At 44.0% G+C, this 17,659-nt stretch overlaps 1 protein-coding gene across 1 annotated transcript in view; it reads left to right on the top strand.

The window, feature by feature from the left end:
- LOC137525394 (uncharacterized) overlaps positions 1 to 17,659 on the top strand; it is a 93,224-nt gene that overhangs the window by 64,281 nt on the left and 11,284 nt on the right. Inside the window, exon 3 of the mRNA XM_068246468.1 lies at positions 9,472 to 9,545. Within this exon, the coding sequence (XP_068102569.1) occupies positions 9,472 to 9,545 (74 nt within the window). The remainder of the gene's footprint in view (positions 1 to 9,471; positions 9,546 to 17,659) is intronic.

Genomic DNA, 17,659 nt, shown 5'->3' with positions numbered 1-17,659 from the left:
AGTGAGTGAGTGCCAGGGAGCCCCTTTAGGGAGTGAGTGCCAGGGAGCCCCTTTAGGGAGTGAGTGAGTGCCAGGGAAGCCCCCCCGCCGCCGCCGCCGCTCCCTCCACCCCCCTTACCTTGTAGCAGACCTCAGGATCAGCGGCGACCCGACCTGTAAGAGAGGGCGCTGGACGCACCCGCTCGATATGCGGAAGTGATGTCACTTCCGCATATCAGTGCGGGCGCTGGGTCCTAGCGCCCGCACGATTGGTCGCCGGCTCGCCGCCTGATCCTGAGGTCTGAGTGACGCGGCAGCGGCGGCTGGAGGGAGCCGCTGCCAGAGGGGGCCGGGCGGAGATCCGTGGCACCCCAGGATAGATTGGGGGCACGTGCCCCCCCAAAACAGGGCTAGCGACGCCCCTGGTGAGCAGATATACAATACTTATGAGGATAAAGCATGCAGCTGTGAAAGTTTCTTTTTAATACTGACACTTTTCGTTTTTTGGACCTGGAAACTAGGACTTTTTTGAATGTCATTCTAGTGTGTTCTATTGAAAATTTAAGTCTAGGAAAAGGGTCCCATAGTAAATTGGAGTCATACCCTTGAAAGGCTATTTTTACATGAAGCTTGGGATACTGTTATAAGAACTTTTATTTGTCTCAGAACTTTTTCGTTTTAAAACAGGAGGTGATTTGAATGTATTACAACCTGAGGAACTTTAAGGGAATTGTATTTTAAAAGATTGTATTTTATAAGTATTAAGCTTACAACTGTTTGTGGGGTATAATCACAGAGTGGATGTACCAGTGACACACAGGGGAGACCTGTTGAGTGCTAATACTACCCTAACATATTATATATTTAAGGGCATACACCCCTGCTGTTGAAAGCGCACCAGGCAATTAGCTTTGGTATTTAAAGGAGTCTTTCTGAGGAGCGCACTAATCACCCCAACCCCAAAAAAATATACTTGTATTATTGGTGATTCTGCAGATCATCATATAATCAGGTATAACATCTACATTATTGGTGATACTGCAGATCACCAATAATCAGAAAATCTGTTCTTGCTGACACCAATCGTTACAGGTAGGAAAAAAAAAATAGAAAGACGACTACTTCCACCTCCTCCTCAGTCATGGATCTTGTCTTCCAGGGATTTGTAAGAAGTGAAAAGCCAGCTCACATACATTTGCCAGGAATCGAACCTAGGTCAACTGCTTGGAAGGCAGCTATGCTCACCAGTATACCACACTATACCACCAACGCTACATGCTGTGGTGTCACAGTTCACTCATCTCTTCAACTACAAGAAAGACCCAGGCGTAGTCTTAGCTACCGTAATATCTATGTTACGGCAGGGCCCTTATTACACTTTCTCTTACAGGGCTATGGAAACCGTTTTGCCCATGCGATAAAGCAAGGTGCAAAAATGAAACCATGCCTAGCAGTGGATGGTTTTGATCCACCAGCCTCTGGGTTATGGGCCCAGCACACTTCTGCTGCGCCACTCTGCAGTCTGCTTACATTTGTATACAATCTTTAAGTTTAAGAAGGGTACATCAGTTGAAATAGTTACATTACAATCTATGTTACAGCACGGCCCTAATGATGCTTTCTCTTAAGGGGCTATGGCCGCCGATTGGCCCATGTGGTAAAGCAAGGTGTAAAAAACAAAGTACACCTAGCAGAGGATGGTTTCAATCCATCGACCTCTGGGTTATGGGCCCAGCACGCTTCCGCTGCACCACTCTGCTGCCACACAGTGAATGCTTCGTTGTAGGAAAAAGTGGTGTTAAACTTCTTGGAGCAGACTTACTTCCTCCCTCCAAAAGACACACATACATCCCCATAAAATAATTTAGCAGCAACTGTGTGCACAGTCTCTGTGGTGCAATCAGTTAGCGTGTTCTCGACTGTTAACCGAAATGTTGGTGGTTCAAGCCCAGGGAGAGAGAGAGAGAGAGAGATGATTCTACATGGCTATCTGGTGTTCTCTTCGGACAACTGTAGAACACAAAAGGCAAGGCCTTCCCTGGGTGGGCTTGAACCACCAACCTTTCTGTTAACAGTCGAGAACACGCTAACTGATTGCACCACAGAGACTGTGCACACAGTTGCTGCTAAATGATTTTATGGGGATGTTTGTGTGTCTTTTGGAGAGAGGAAGTAAGTCTGCTCCAAGAAGTTTAACGCCACTTTTTCCTACAACAAATCATTCACTGTGTGGCAGCAGAGTGGTGCAGCAGAAGTGTGCTGGGCCCATAACCCAGAGGTTTATGGATCAAAACCATCCTCTGCTAGGCATGATTTCATTTTTGCACCTTGCTTTATTGCATGGGCAAAACGGTTTCCATAGCCATGTAAGCGAAAGTGTAATAAGGGCCCTGCCGTAACATAGATATCACGGTAGCTAAGACTACTCCTGGGCCTTTCTTGTAGTTGAAGAGATGAGTGAACTGTGACACCACAGCATGTAGTGTTGGTGGTATAGTGGTGAGCATAACTGCCTTCCAAGTAATTGACCCGGGTTCAATTCCTGGCCAATGTATGTGAGCTGGCTTTTGACATCCTACAAATCCCTGGAAGACAAGTTCCATGAACGAGGAGGAGGAAGGAAGGAATTGGTAATGTTTTTTTATGCTTCCAAAATGGTTTGGAAGCATTTTAAAGACCATTTCCGGTTTTCTATCCGGATATCCGAATCCGACCGGATATTGGGTTCGGATATCCAATTCTACTCGGATACCCAAAAGTTTGGATTCAGATATCCAATTCAGATCCGGATCCGAATCTATTCAGATTTTAAAAATTGGTATCCGAGCACCCCTGGTCGGGTCGTGGGTAGTCAAAACAAGCATAAGATAATTCTGTATCTTTTGCCTTCCCAAAATCTGTGATGAATGCTGGCACCAGAATACTTTCTTGCTGGCTTGTTTACTGTTTCTCATCTTTAATTATAGCAGACTCCTTCCTCCTCTCAAGCTGAAACCTCCCCTCCCCCCATACTAGTGCATATAACTGGGAACATGCCAGTGTGAAAGAGGAAAAGGTGTCATAGGAAAGATCTGTCTGTAATGGCTAATACACACGAGCCACCGCTGTGGCAAGAGCCATAAAAAAAAAAGCAGCGACAGCTCGTCGCCAGGTCCCTCTGTGCAACAGCCGTACACACAGCGCACAGAGGGACACAGATTCAGTGGAAGCTGTCGCCGAAGGTTCCTCCCCCCCCCGCCATCCCACCGCTGGAAGCTCCATACATTGTGTATGGAGTTGCTGTAGCTGGTCCGCATACACGCGGTGGACTAGCGACAGTTGTGTCAAAGTTGCGGCGACAGCTGTTGCCGGCGATTGGCCAAGTCAATCGCCTGGTGACAGCTCTGACAAGCGACGGTTCGTGGCTCAGCAGTGGCAAAACTCACCATTCATGATCCCCCTAAGAGTCCCTACAATGCTAGAAAATTTGCCACTGCTGAGCCATTGCCCTTTGAAAAGATTTGAGATTTTGGAAAGTTAAATAGGAGGCCCAATGAAAGCCTATGGGGGATTTTACCACTTTTGCACCCCTGTAACTCTGGTTTGCAGAGATGTATGGAACCCAACTTTGGAGTAAAAGTATAACAATATACCTTCTACCTGCATGAGACATGTCGTGAGATTCAGACGTTGCTAACGGCCATGGCTGCGATTTATGTTCGTTAGAATCTCCACCATTGAAATTGCCCAAATAAACAGGTTTTTGTGACCCTAGGTTATGACCTCTTTGGCCTAGGGGCCCAAAAATCACCAGTTATGATCCCCCTAACAGTTCCTACAATGCTAGAAAATTTGCCACTGCTGAGCCATTGCCCTTTGAAAAGATTTGAGATTTTGGTTTGCAGAGATGTATGGAACCCAACTTTGTAGTAAAGTAAATAAACAGGTTTTTGTGACCCTAGGCTATGACCTCTTTGGCCTAGGGGCCCGAAACTCACCAATTATGATCCCCTAAGAGTTCCTACAATGCTAGAAGATTTGCCACTGCTGAGCCATTGCCCTTTGAAATGGTGTGAGATTTTGGAAAGTTAAATAGGAGGCCCAATGAAAGCCTATGGGGGATTTTACCAATGTTGCACCCCTGTAACTCTGGTTTGCAGAGATGTATGGAAACAAATTTGGAGTAAAAGTATAACAATATGCCTTCTACCTGCATGAGACATGTCGTGAAATTCAGACGTTGCTAACGGCCATGGCTGCGATTTATGTTCGTCAGAATCACCACCATTGAAATTGCCCAAATAAACAGGTTTTTGTGACCCTAGGTTATGACCTCTTTGGCCTAGGGGCCCAAAAATCACCAGTTATGATCCCCCTAACAGTTCCTACAATGCTAGAAAATTTGCCACTGCTGAGCCATTGCCCTTTGAAAAGATTTGAGATTTTGGTTTGCAGAGATGTATGGAACCCAACTTTGGAGTAAAAGTATAACAATATTTCTTCTACCTGCATGAGACATGTCGTGAGATTCAGACGTTGCTAACGGCCATGGCTGCGATTTATGTTCGTCAGAATCTCCACCATTGACAGTGCCCAAATAAACCGGTTTTTGTGACCCTAGGCTATGACCTCTTTGGCCTAGGGGCCCGAAACTCACCAGTTATGATCCCCCTAAGAGTTCCTACAATGCTAGAAAATTTGCCACTGCTGAGCCATTGCCCTTTGAAAAGATTTGAGATTTTTGAAAGTGAACTAGGGAGCCTAATGGAAGCCTATGGCAGAATTCAGCACTTTTGCACCCCTAGAATTCTGGTTGGTTATCATCACCCGCCGACCTTAGCAGTTAATAGCAAAGACCGCTTACATCCTAGCAACACCAAATTTGCAGCAGGATAGGTTAAAAAGATAGCAGGAAACAATATTTAACGGAGTTCCGAGGCCACAGATGTGAAAAAAGTTAAATACCTTTTCATAATCCAGATCCATGGAGGACGCCATCCGCGCCCTCCCGTTCTTTCCCCATGGCTCCCGCAGTAATACCGGCCCCGGTCGGGTCCCGACTCCCGACCCCTCCGAACGGGTCGGGTTCTCATTCCCCACTCAATATGGGCGCCACAGATTGCCGCGGATGCGCAGTCCTCATAGACGCGATCGCGGCTGCGCAGCTCTAGGGCCTCCTCCTGATGTGTCAATATGCGTGCATACATCGGACGCATCGGGAGGAGGCCCTAGAGCTGCGCAGCCGCAATTGTGTCTATGCGGACTGTGCTGCCGCGGCAATCTGTGGTGGCCATATTGAGGGGGGAATGAGAACCCGACCCGTTTGGAGGGGTCGGGACCCGACCGGGGCCATTATTACTGCGGGTGCCATGGCGAAATGAACGGGAGGGCGCAGATGGCGTCCTCCATGGATCTGGATTATGAAATGGTATTTAACTTTATTCATACTAGTGGCCTCGTAAGTCCGGGCTTGTTTGCGCTGATCTGTGCAGTGTGGGTTCTCCAGCCCACAGCACAGATCAGCAGACAGCCAGGACGACCAGACTTCCCCCCTTTTTTCTAGGGGGTTGTCCTGCTGGGGGGGTCTGATCAGCGCCAGCTATTTTCGATCAGCAGGGGGGGCTCCTCAAAGCCCCCTCCGCAGCGATTTTCCGCCTCCTTCCCCTTCCCTCCCTCTCCTCTAATAGGCTTCAGCCTATCAGCTGCCGGCGATCCCTGGCCAATCAGAGGCCGGGGATCACCGATCTCCTTTACGGTGCTGCTGTGCAGCAGCGCCATATGATGTAAACAGCAGGGATTTTCTCGCATTTAAATTTTGCCTGCGAGCCGCGATCAGCGGCTCGCAGGTTGTTCACGGAGACACCATCCGTGAACTGACATAGAAAGGCCGCTCGAAATAAAACCACTTAACACCTAGGTCCGCCGATCGGCTGACTGTGGTCGTTTAGTGGTTAAAAAAATATATATAAATATATATAAATATATATATATATATATATATATATATATATATTTCCACATTTTGTCATATTACTGCCACAAACATGCATCAATTTTATTGGAATTCCACGTGAAAGACCAATACAAAGTGTTGTACACGTGAGAAGTGGAATGAAAATCATACATAATTCCAAACATTTTTTACAAATCAATAAGTGAAAAGTGGGGTGTGAGTAATTATTCGGCCCCCTGAGTCAATACTTTGTAGAACCACTTTTTGCTGCAATTACAGCTGCCAGTCTTTTAGGGTATGTCTCTACCAGCTTTGCACATCTAGAGACTGAAATCCTTGCCCATTCTTCTTTGCAAAAAAAAAATAAAACAAAATCTCATTTACAGAGATATTTCTACCACCCAGCATAAGTATGTGTAAAAATATACCCCAAAACACATTATACTACTTCTCCTGAGTACGACGATACCACATGTGCGACACTTTTTTGCAGCCTAGGTGCGCTAAGGGGCCCAAAGTCCTATGAGCACCTTTAGGCTTTACAGAGGTGCTTACAATTTAGCACTCCCCAAAATGCCAGGACAGTAAACACATACCACAAATGACCACATTTTGGAAAGTAGACACCCCAAAGTATTCAGAGAGGGGCATGGTGAGTCCGTGGCAGATTTCATTTTTTTTTTGGTCACAAGTTAGCAGAAATGGAAACTTTTTTAATTTTATTTTTTGTCACTAAGTGTCATTTTCCGCTAACTTGTAACAAAAAATAAAATCTTCTATGAACTCACCATGCCTCTTAGTGAATACTTTGGGATGTCTTCTTTCCAAAATGGGGTCATTTGGGGGTATTTATACTATCCTGGAATTCTAGCACCTCATGAAACATGACAGGTGCTCAGAAAAGTCAGAGATGCTTCAAAATGGGAAAATTCACTTTTGGCACCATAGTTTGTAAATGCTATAACTTTTACCCAAGCCAATAAATATACACTTATTGGATTTTTTTTATCAAAGACATGTAGCACAATAAATATGGACAAAAATGTTTCTAGAATTTTACTTTATTTGAAAAATGTCAGCACAGAAAGTTAAAAAAATAATTTTTTTGACAAAATTCATGTCTTTTTTTTTATTAGAATAATAAAAACTAAAAATCACAGCAGCAATCAAATAGCACCAAAAGAAAGCTGTATTAGTGACAAGAAAAGGAGGTAAAATTCTTTTAGGTGGTAGGTTGTATGACCGAGCAATAAACTGTTAAAGCTGCAGTGGTCTGAATGAAAAAAAAGTGTCTGGTCCTTAATTATAACTGCAGTCCTTAAGTGGTTAAAATTGCTGCCATTTTTGCACTGTTAATGGCATAAGCCTCAAACCTGGTACAGTTGGGTTGAGTCTCTGGGGTTCAAATTCAGAAAAGGGAGCGGAGTCACATTGATGCCAAGGACCCGAAATCTCACTGTGATAATTTGCTCAGCTGCCTGTGAAGGCAGGCAGCTTTTTGACCATTGTTTTGATTTGCATGCTGCAGGACTCTGGAAAGAAGAGCTTCTGTCAGTTTTGCAGCTTGTGCTTGCAGAGGAATTTGCATACGTTGTCATGCAAATTGCCTGGCCACATTCATTGGAGGCGTGTACTATAAGTACTATGTCTTTCCCACAATGCTTCGCTGTTCATAAGGATTTCGTCCTATGTAACACTCCTGGTGGGGTGTCAGCCTTGCTCTCTGTTTGAACATCAGCTTAGAGTAATTCCTGAATCTGCGCTAGGCAGATTTCCCTAGTGCAGTTAGGATTGTATTATCTGTATTGCCTGTTCTGTCTTGTCTTGCCTGTTGCCATTGTCCAGTCCCTACGGTGGTCGACAGGAAATGGTTCTGATCTCTGTTCTTGGAGTATAGCTGGTGCAGCGGTTGCTACCAGCTATCTCTTCTGTTCTGTCTCCTGGGATCGCGCTAGCTACTTTTCGCTAGCGCTGGGGATCCTTCTGTTCTGTCTCCTGGGATCGCGCTAGCTACTTTTCGCTAGCGCTGGGGATCCTTCTGTTCTGTCTCCTGGGATCGCGCTAGCTACTTTTCGCTAGCGCTGGGGATCCTTCTGTTCTGTCTCCTGGTATTGCGCTAGCTACTTTTCGCTAGCGCTGGGGATCCTTCTGTTCTGTCTCCTGGGATCGCGCTAGCTAATTTTCGCTAGCGCTGGGGATCCTTCTGTTCTGTCTTCTGGGATCGCGCTAGCCACTTTTCGCTAGCGCTGGGGATCCTTCTGTTCTGCTACTCTGTACCTGGATCGCGCTAGCCACTTTTCGCTAGTGCTGTGGATCCTATCTCTCGCTTGTCCCTGTTTTCGTGTGTCTGTCTGCTACGCTTGCTGGAGGCTCGGTGAGGTAACCGTTAAGCAAGCGCTCGTGTCCTCTGTTTCATGTTTGTCTGTTAATGGTTAGTTAGGCGTGCTTGTCTCTATTGTGCTTATGACGTGGAGACCGCACATAACCGCGTGCACTGTTGCGAATGAGTGCGGTGTTCGTGGTTAGCTAGCGTTTGTTATTTTCCGTATCTCCTCATTGTATTATTTGCTGTGCCTTTGCTAACCTCGTATTCTGTCCTGATCTGCCTTGTGTCTCGTCTGGCGATCGCACCTCTCGCGATCGCGTTCCAATTTCATATCTGCTGTCGTGTGTGTGCGGTCGCGGGGTGGCGACTGGATTGGCGCACACACATACAACCTGTCCCTTTTCTCATTCTCATTCGCAATCGCCTCTCTTGCGATTGCATTCTGCGTTTCGTACAATTACTGTCTGGCATTTGTGGAGGTACAGAGGATTGGTTCCTCTGCACTCCCCAGCGCCATCTGCCGACAGGAATTTTCCCTCTACGGGTGCGTAGCACCTTTTGCTGGGTTCCTGCAAATTATACGCTTGTGGAGGATTTCCGCCGTGTCAGCGCACGCGTTGTGCGCTGATCACGGGGAAAGTTCCACAATTGTTACACTCACAAACTTGGTCATTGAGTGACTGTATGTCAAGGTTACAAAAAGTAGGCAGAGCCAAAAACAAATTTCACTGGGAAAATATAAACTGCAGGCCTTCTTACACTGTTAATGACAGGGTTCTAAAACTTTTCCCAGATGGTCAATGAGTGACTGAGAATAATATTCAGGGAAGTGGTTGGTGCATATAACAGCCAATCAAAATTCACGCGCTGATTTTCAAGGGGAATATTTAAATTGCTGCCATTTTTACACTGGTAATAGCAAATGTCTCAAACCTGCTACAGTTGGTCACTGGGTGACTGGGGTTCAAATGCTGGAGAGGGGCGGAGTCAAAAATCTGATTTAATTTCTATGTAAATATACAAATTATTGATGCGAAAGCTCACAAACTTGGTCACTGAGTGTTTGTGTGTTAGGGTTAGAAAAAGTAGGCGGAGCCGACACCAGCCAAATACATACCCGGGCAATGCCGGGTCATGAGCTAGTTATATATATAGATAAAGAAGAGGCAGATCCACTGTATTGATCAGTATAATACAGTGCATATCATACATTGTTTTTTTTTTTATATTTCAGTGGAGCTCAGACATGGAATGCAAATGACGCTGAATGTATGGAGAAACTTATTACGAATGCCTACAGAATCACAGGTTTGTTACCCCAAAGATATAAATAAGCAGTGATTTTTTTTTCTTAATAACTCTTTAACTGGCAGAAATTTGACATGAAAGAGCAAGGTTCACTTAGTAAGCATACATTGCAAAAGCTAGGCCTCTTTTCCCCGGACAGCTGAACCGCTGAACTGTCAAGCAGTTCAACTGTTTGGCTGCCGGCCTCAAGCACCGTTCGGCTGCAACTACCCTGTACACGTCTCAGGAACACCAGCCGTCAAACATTCCTTCCTTCCCACTGGTGGATTTGCCAGCTATCCCTCCCCCTCTCCTACCCCTATTGGCACTCACAACCGCTATTTAACTACAGACACACAACTAAGCCGCTGCCCACAACAGCACACACAGCCACTGCGCTAAGACACCACCCACACTAAGCTGCCACTCACAGCAGCACACACAACCACTGCAGTAAGACACACCGCCCACACTAAGCCACCACCCACAACAGTGCAAACAACCACTGCACTAAGACACTGTCCACACTAAGCTTCAACCCTGCCAACCTAAGCTGTTGCTCACACTAAGCCCCACTTGCAACACCACCTATTGGTCAATGAACGTAGTTCACTATCGCCCAGAGCCTTCGCGTGCACACCACATTGCATCTGTGCATACTTACAATATATACATATATATATATATATATATATATATATATATATATATATATATATATAAATACAGAGGGTGCTGCAGCACAGAACAGGAAAACAGTGACAAGGGCTCTTGGTTACGCTTTAACGCGTTTAAGCTCACCAACTGCGCCAAAGTGTCCCCGATCTGGTGAGTCCTACTCTAACCAGGCAAAAATGCTAGTTTTTATCAGCGCTCTAGTGGGAACCATGCCAAAAGCCCAGGGGTCAGCTAAATGGGAGAAATGAAATTAAAAACACCTCACCTTCTATTTTATATATATATATATATATATATATATATATATATATATATATATATATATATATATATACAGTGGCTTGCAAAAGTATTCAGCCCCCTCGACATTTTCCACAATTTGTCACATTACTGCCACAAACATGAATCAATTTTATTGGAATTCCACATGAAAGACCAATACAAAGTGGTGTACACGTGAGAAGTGGAACGAAAATCATACATGATTCCAAACATTTTTTACAAATAAATAACTGCAAAGTGGTGTGTGCATAATTATTCGGCCCCCTTTGATCTGAGTGCAGTCAGTTGCCTATAGACATTGCCTAGTGAGTGCTAATGACTAAATAGAGTGCACCTGTGTGTAATCTAATGTCAGTACAAATACAGCTGCTCTGTGACGGCCTCAGAGGTTGTCTAAGAGAATATTGGGAGCAACAACACCATGAAGTCCAAAGAACACACCAGACAGGTCAGGGATCAAGTTATTGAGAAATTTAAAGCAGGCTTAGGCTACAAAAAGATTTCCAAAGCCTTGAACAGCCCACGAAGCACTGTTCAAGCGATAATTTAGAAATGGAAGGAGTATGGCACAACTGTAAACCTACCAAGACAAGGCCGTCCACCTAAACGCACAGGCCGAACAAGGAGAGCGCTAATCAGAAATGCAGTCAAGAGGCCCATGGTGACTCTGGACGAGCTGCAGAGATCTACAGCTCAGGTGGGGGAATCTGTCCGTAGGACAACTATTAGTCATGCACTGTACAAAGTTGGCCTTTATGGAAGAGTGGCAAGAAGAAAGCCAAGGTTAACAGAAAAGCATAAGAAGTCCCGTTTGCAGTTTTCCACAAGCCATGTGGGGGACACACACAGCAAACATGTGGAAGAAGGTGCTCTGGTCAGATGAGACCAAAATGGAATTTTGTGGCCAAAATGCAAAACACTATGTGTGACAGAAAACTAACACTGCACATCACTCTTAACACGCCATCCCCACTGTTAAATATGGTGGTGGCAGCATCATGCTCTGGGGGTGCTTCTCTTCAGCAGGGACAGGGAAGCTAGTCAGAGTTGATGGGAGGATGGATGGAGCCAAATACAGGGCAATCTTGGAAGAAAACCTCTTGGAGACTGCAAAAGACTTGAGACTGGGGCGGAGGTTCACCTTCCAGCAGGACACCAACCCTAAACATAAAGCCAGGGCAACAATGAAATGGTTTAAAACAAAACATATCCATGTGTTAAAATGGCCCAGTCAAAGTCCAGATCTAAATCCAAACGAAAATCTGTGGCAAGATCTGAAAACTGCTTTTCACAAACACTGTCCATCTAATCTGACTGAGCTGGAGCTGTTTTACAAAGAAGAATGGGCAAGGTATTCAGTCTCTAGATGTGCAAAGCTGGTAGAGACATACCCTAAAATACTGGCAGCTGTAATTGCAGCAAAAGGTGGTTCTACAAAGTATTGACTCAGGGGGCTGAATAATTATGCACACCCCACTTTGCAGTTATTTTTTTTTTTAAATGTTTGGAATCATGTATGATTTACGTTCCACTTCTCACGTATACACCACTTTGTATTGGTCTGTCACGTGGAATTCCAATAAAATTGATTCATATTTGTGGCAGTAATGTGACAAAATGTGGAAAACTTCAAGGGGGCCGAATACTTTTGCAAGCCACTGTATATATATATATATACACAGTGTATCTTACTAATATTATAAATGCGAAAGTTTGGATGTTTGGATGCTTGTTACTCGATCATGCAAAAATGGCTGAACGAATTTGAATGAAATTTGGCACACACATAGTACATTACCTGGAATAACATAGGATACTTGTTACCCCCATAACCAAAAAGTGGGCGGAGACAAATACAAATTTCACGGGGAAAATGTAAACCGCAGCCATTCTTACACTGTTAATGGCAGGGTTCTCAAACTTTGCACAGTTGGTCATTGGGCAACTAGGATTACAAGGCACAAGCCTCGAACCTGGTACAGTTGGTCATTGGGTGACTGGGGTTCAAATTCAGAAAAGGGGTGGAGCCACAAACAGCCAATTGGATTTGTTTAATTTTGATGCAAATTATTGATGCCAAGGACAGCAAAGCTCACAAAATTGGTTATTAAGTAACTGAGTGTTAGGGTTAGAAAAAGTGGGCGTAGCCAACACCAGGCAAATACATACCCGGGCAACTCCAAGCCATCAGCTAGTGTGTGTGCATATATATATATATATATATATATATATATATATATATATATATATATATATATATATATATATATATATATGTACCGGTATACAGTACAGACCACAAGTTTGGATACATACACCTTCCCATTCAAAGAGTTTTCTTTATTTTCATGACTATGGACATTGCAGATTCACACTGAAGGTATCTAAACTACGAATGAACACATGTGGAAGTATAGTACATAGCCAAAAAGTGTGAAACAAGTAAACAACTGAAAATATGTAATATTCTAGGTTCTGCAAAGTAGCCACCTTTTGCTTTGATTACGGCTTTGCACACTCTTGGCATTCTCTTGATAAGCTTCAAGAGGTAGTCACCTGAAATGGTTTTCACTTCACAGGTGTGCCTGGTCAGGTTTAATAAGTGGGATTTCTTGCCTTATAAATGGGGTTGGGACCATCAGTTGCGTTGTGGAGAAGTCAGGTGGCTACACAGCTGATAGTCCTACTGAATAGACTGTCAGAATTTGTATTATGGCAAGAAAAAAGCAGCTAAGTAAAGAAAAATGAGTGGCCATCATTACTTTAAGAAATGAAGGTCAGTCAGTCCTAAAATTAGGAAAACTTTGAAAGTCTCCCCAAGTGCAGTCTCAAAAACCATCAAATGCTACAAAGAAACTGTCTCACATGCAGACCGTCCCAGGAAAGGAAGACCAAGAGTCACCTCTACTGCGGAGGATAAGTTCATCCGAGTCACCGGCCTCAGAAATCGCAGGTTAACAGCAGCTCAGATTAGAGACCAGGTCAATGCCACACAGAGTTCTAGCAGCAGACACATCTCTAGAACAACAGTTAAGAGGAGACTGTGTGAATCAGGCCTTCATGGTAGAATATCTGCTAGGAAACCACTGCTAAGGATAGGCAACAAGCAGAAGAGACTTGTTTGGGCTAAAGAACACAAGGAATGGACATTAGACCAGTGGAAATCTGTGCTTTGGTCTGATGAGTCCAAATTTGAGATTTTTGGTTCCAACCACCGTGTCTTTGTGCGACGCAGAAAAGGTGAACGGATGGTCTCTACATGCCTGGTTCCCACGGTGAAGCATGGAGGAGGAGGTGTGATGGTGTGGGTGTGCTTTGCTGGTGACACTGTTGGGGATTTATTCAAAACTAGCTGGACGCCCAGCGTTGCCCGGGTATGTATTTGGCTAGTGTTGGCTCTGCCCACTTTTCCTAACCCTAACACATAATTACTTAATGACCAAGTATGTGAGCTTTGCGGTCTTTGGCATCAATAATTTGCAATGAAATAAAATGAATCTGATTGGCTGTGGCTCCACCCCTTTTCTGAATTTGAACCCCAATCACCCAATGGCCAACTGTACCAGGTACAGGTGATTAACAGTGCAAGAATGGCAGCAATTAAATATTCCCCTTAAAAATCAATAGGTGGATTTTGATTGGCTTTTATAGGCTCCATCCACTTTTCTGAATATTAAACCCAGTCACCCAGTGACCAACTTTGCAAAGTTTGAGAACCCTACCATTAACAGTGTAAGAATGACTGCAGTTTACATTTGCGCAATGAAATTTGTATTTTTCTCCACCCACTTATTTCCTAACATTGTTCAGGTATGTATTTGGCTGGTGTTGGCTCCGCCTACTATTTCTAACCCTAACACACAATTACTCAATAACCAAATTTGTGAGCTTTGCGGTCTTTGGCATCAATAATTTGCATTGAGATTAAACAAATCTTATTGGCTGTTTGTGGCTCCACCCCTTTGTCTGAATTTGAACCCCAGTCACCCAATGACCAACTGTACCAGGTTTAAGGCTTGTGCCATTAACAGTGCAAGAATGGTAGCAATTACATATTCCCCTTGAAAATCAATAGGTGAATTTTGATTGGCTTTTGTAGGCTCCACCCACTTCTCTGAATATTACTCCCAGTCACCCAGTGACCTATTGTGCAAAGTTTGAGAACCCTACCATTAAAAGTGTAAGAATTGCTGCAGTTTACATTTTCTCAGTGAAATTTGCATTTGTCCCGCCTATTGATGACCCGGCATTGCCTGATTATGTATTTTGCAGGTGCTGGCTGCGCCCACTTTTTCTAACCCTAACACACAACTAATCAATTACTCAATGACCAAGTTTGTGAGCTTTGTGGTCTTTGGCATCAATAACCTGCATTAAAATTAAACAAATCATATTGGCTGTGTGTGGCTCCACCCTGTTTTATGAATGTAAACCCCAGTCACGCAATGATTCTCTGTACCAGGTTTGAGGCTTGTGCCATTAACAGTGCAAGAATGACAGCAATGAAATATTCCCCTGAAAAATCAATAGGTAATTTTTGATTGCCTTTTGTAGGCTCCACACACTTTTCTGAATATTAACCCCAGTCACCCAGTGACCAACTGTGCAAGGTTTGAGAACCCTACCATTAACAGTGTAAGAATGGCTGCTGTTTACATTTTCCCAGTAAAATTTGTATTTGTCTCCACCCACTTATGACCCGGTGGTGCCCGCTTATGTATTTGGCTGGTGTTGGTTGTGTCCACTTTTCTAACCCTAACACACAATTAATCAATTATCAAGTTTGTGAGCTTTGCGGTGTTTGGCATCAATAATTTGCATTGGAATGAAACAAATCTAATTGGCTATTTGTGGCTCCACCCCCTTTCTGAAATTGAACCCTAGTCACCCAATGACCAACTGTACCAGGTTTGAGGCTTGTGCCATTAACAGTGCAAGAATGGCAGCAATGTAAATATTCCCCTTGAAAATCAATAGGTTAATTTTGATTGGCTTTTCTAGACTCCACCCACCTTTCTGAATATTAATCCCAGTCACCCAACGACCAGCTGTGCAAAGTTTGAGAACCCTGCCATTAACAGTGTAAGAATGGCTGCAGTTTACATTTTCCAGTGAAATTTGTTTTTGTGTTACGGACACGCATGTGAGCAAGCGCCCGAGCGGCGTGAAACGGCTGTAGTGCCGTCCTAAATCTTCCCCCTGGTCACCTCTCCCTCCTTCAAGAATTCAATAAATCATAGAACTGTTTGTGAGAGGGTGCACAGTATCCTTTCTTTATACGTGCTGAATCTGTTGTTGTGCTCTGCACTAATTCCACTTGCTGCACATCTCCAAGTTCTTGTTGTGAGCCAAGTAGAAGCTGCTTATGTAAATGCAAGGTGAAGATGTTGAACAATGTATGCGATATAGGTGCTTCCTGAGCGCGATCCTCCCACCCCCAACAGTAAGCATATGAGTGCCAGACTATAATCCTTGTTTACTATAGTGTACCAAATACAAATTTTACTGGGAAAATGTAAACAGCAGCCATTCTTACACTGTTAACCCCCTTGGCGGTATGAAAAATACCGCCAGGGGGAAGCGCAGCAGTTTTTTTAAATTTTTTTTTTAAAATCATGTAGCGAGCCGAGGGCTTGCTACATGATAGCCGCGTGATCGGGCGCGGCGGCGGCGATCGGGGTGCTGGCGCAGCTAGCAAAGTGCTAGCTGCGTCCAGCAAAAAAAAAATTATTTAAATCGGCCCAGCAGGGCCTGAGCGGCACCCTCCGGCGGCTTACCCCGTGTCTAGCACGGGGTTACCGCTAAGGAGGTTAATGGAAGGGTTCTCAAACTTTGCACAGTTGGTTACTGGGTGACTGGGATTAATATTCAGAAAAGTGGGTGGAGTCTAAAAAAGCCAATCAAAATTAACCTATTGATTTTCAAGGGGAATATTTACATTGCTGCTGTTCTTGCACTGTTAATGGCACAAGCCTCAAACCTGGTACAGTTGGTCATTGGGTGACTAGGGTTCAATTTCAGAAAGGGGGTGGAGCCACAAACAGCCAATTAGATTAGTTTCATTCCAATGCAAATTATTGATGCCAAATACCGCAAAGCTCACAAACTTGGTAATTGAGTAATTTATTAATTGTGCGTTAGGGTTAGAAAAGTGGGCACAACCAACACCAGCCAAATACATAAGCGGGCAACGCCGGGTCATAAGTGGGTGGAGACAAATACAAATTTTACTGGGAAAATGTAAACAGCAGCCATTCTTACACTGCTAATGGTAGGGTTCTCAAACTTTGCACAGTTGGTTACTGGGTGACTGGGATTAATATTCAGAAAAGTGGGTGGAGCCTACAAAAGGCAATCAAAAATTACCTATTGATTTTTCAGGGGAATATTTCATTGCTGCCATTCTTGCACTGTTAATGGCACAAGCCTCAAACCTGGTACAGAGAATCATTGCGTGACTGGGGTTTACATTCATAAAACAGGGTGGAGCCACACACAGCCAATATTATTTGTTTAATTTTAATGCAGGTTATTGATGCCAAAGACCACAAAGCTCACAAACTTGGTCATTGAGTAATTGATTAGTTGTGTGTTAGGGTTAGGTAAAGTGGGCGCAGCCAGCACCTGCAAAATACATAATCAGGCAATGCCGGGTCATCAGTAGGCGGAGACAAATGCAAATTTCACTGAGAAAATGTAAACTGCAGCAATTCTTACACTTTTAATGGTAGGGTTCTCAAACTTTGCACAATTGGTCACTGGTTGACTGGGATTAATATTCAGAGAAGTGGGTGGAGCCTACAAAAGCCAATCAAAATTCACCTACTGATTGTCAAGGGGAATATGTAATTGCTACCATTCTTGCACTGTTAATGGCACAAGCCTTAAACCTGGTACAGTTGGTCATTGGGTGACTGGGGTTAAAATTCAGACAAAGGTATGGAGCCACAAACAGCCAATAAGATTTGTTTAATCTCAATGCAAATTATTGATGCCAAAGACCGCAAAGCTCACAAACTTGGTTATTGAGTAATTGTGTGTTAGAATTAGAAATAGTAGGCGGAGCCAACACCAGCCAAATACATACCTGAACAATGTTAGGAAATAAGTGAGTGGAGAAAAATACAAATTTCATTGCGCAAATGTAAACTGCAGCCATTCTTACACTGTTAATG

The sequence above is a fragment of the Hyperolius riggenbachi genome, chromosome 7 (genome assembly GCF_040937935.1).
Source record: "Hyperolius riggenbachi isolate aHypRig1 chromosome 7, aHypRig1.pri, whole genome shotgun sequence".
Taxonomy (NCBI): Eukaryota; Metazoa; Chordata; class Amphibia; order Anura; family Hyperoliidae; genus Hyperolius; species Hyperolius riggenbachi.
Note: the sequence above shows the minus strand (reverse complement) of the source record. Positions and strands in the feature narration are given on the sequence as shown.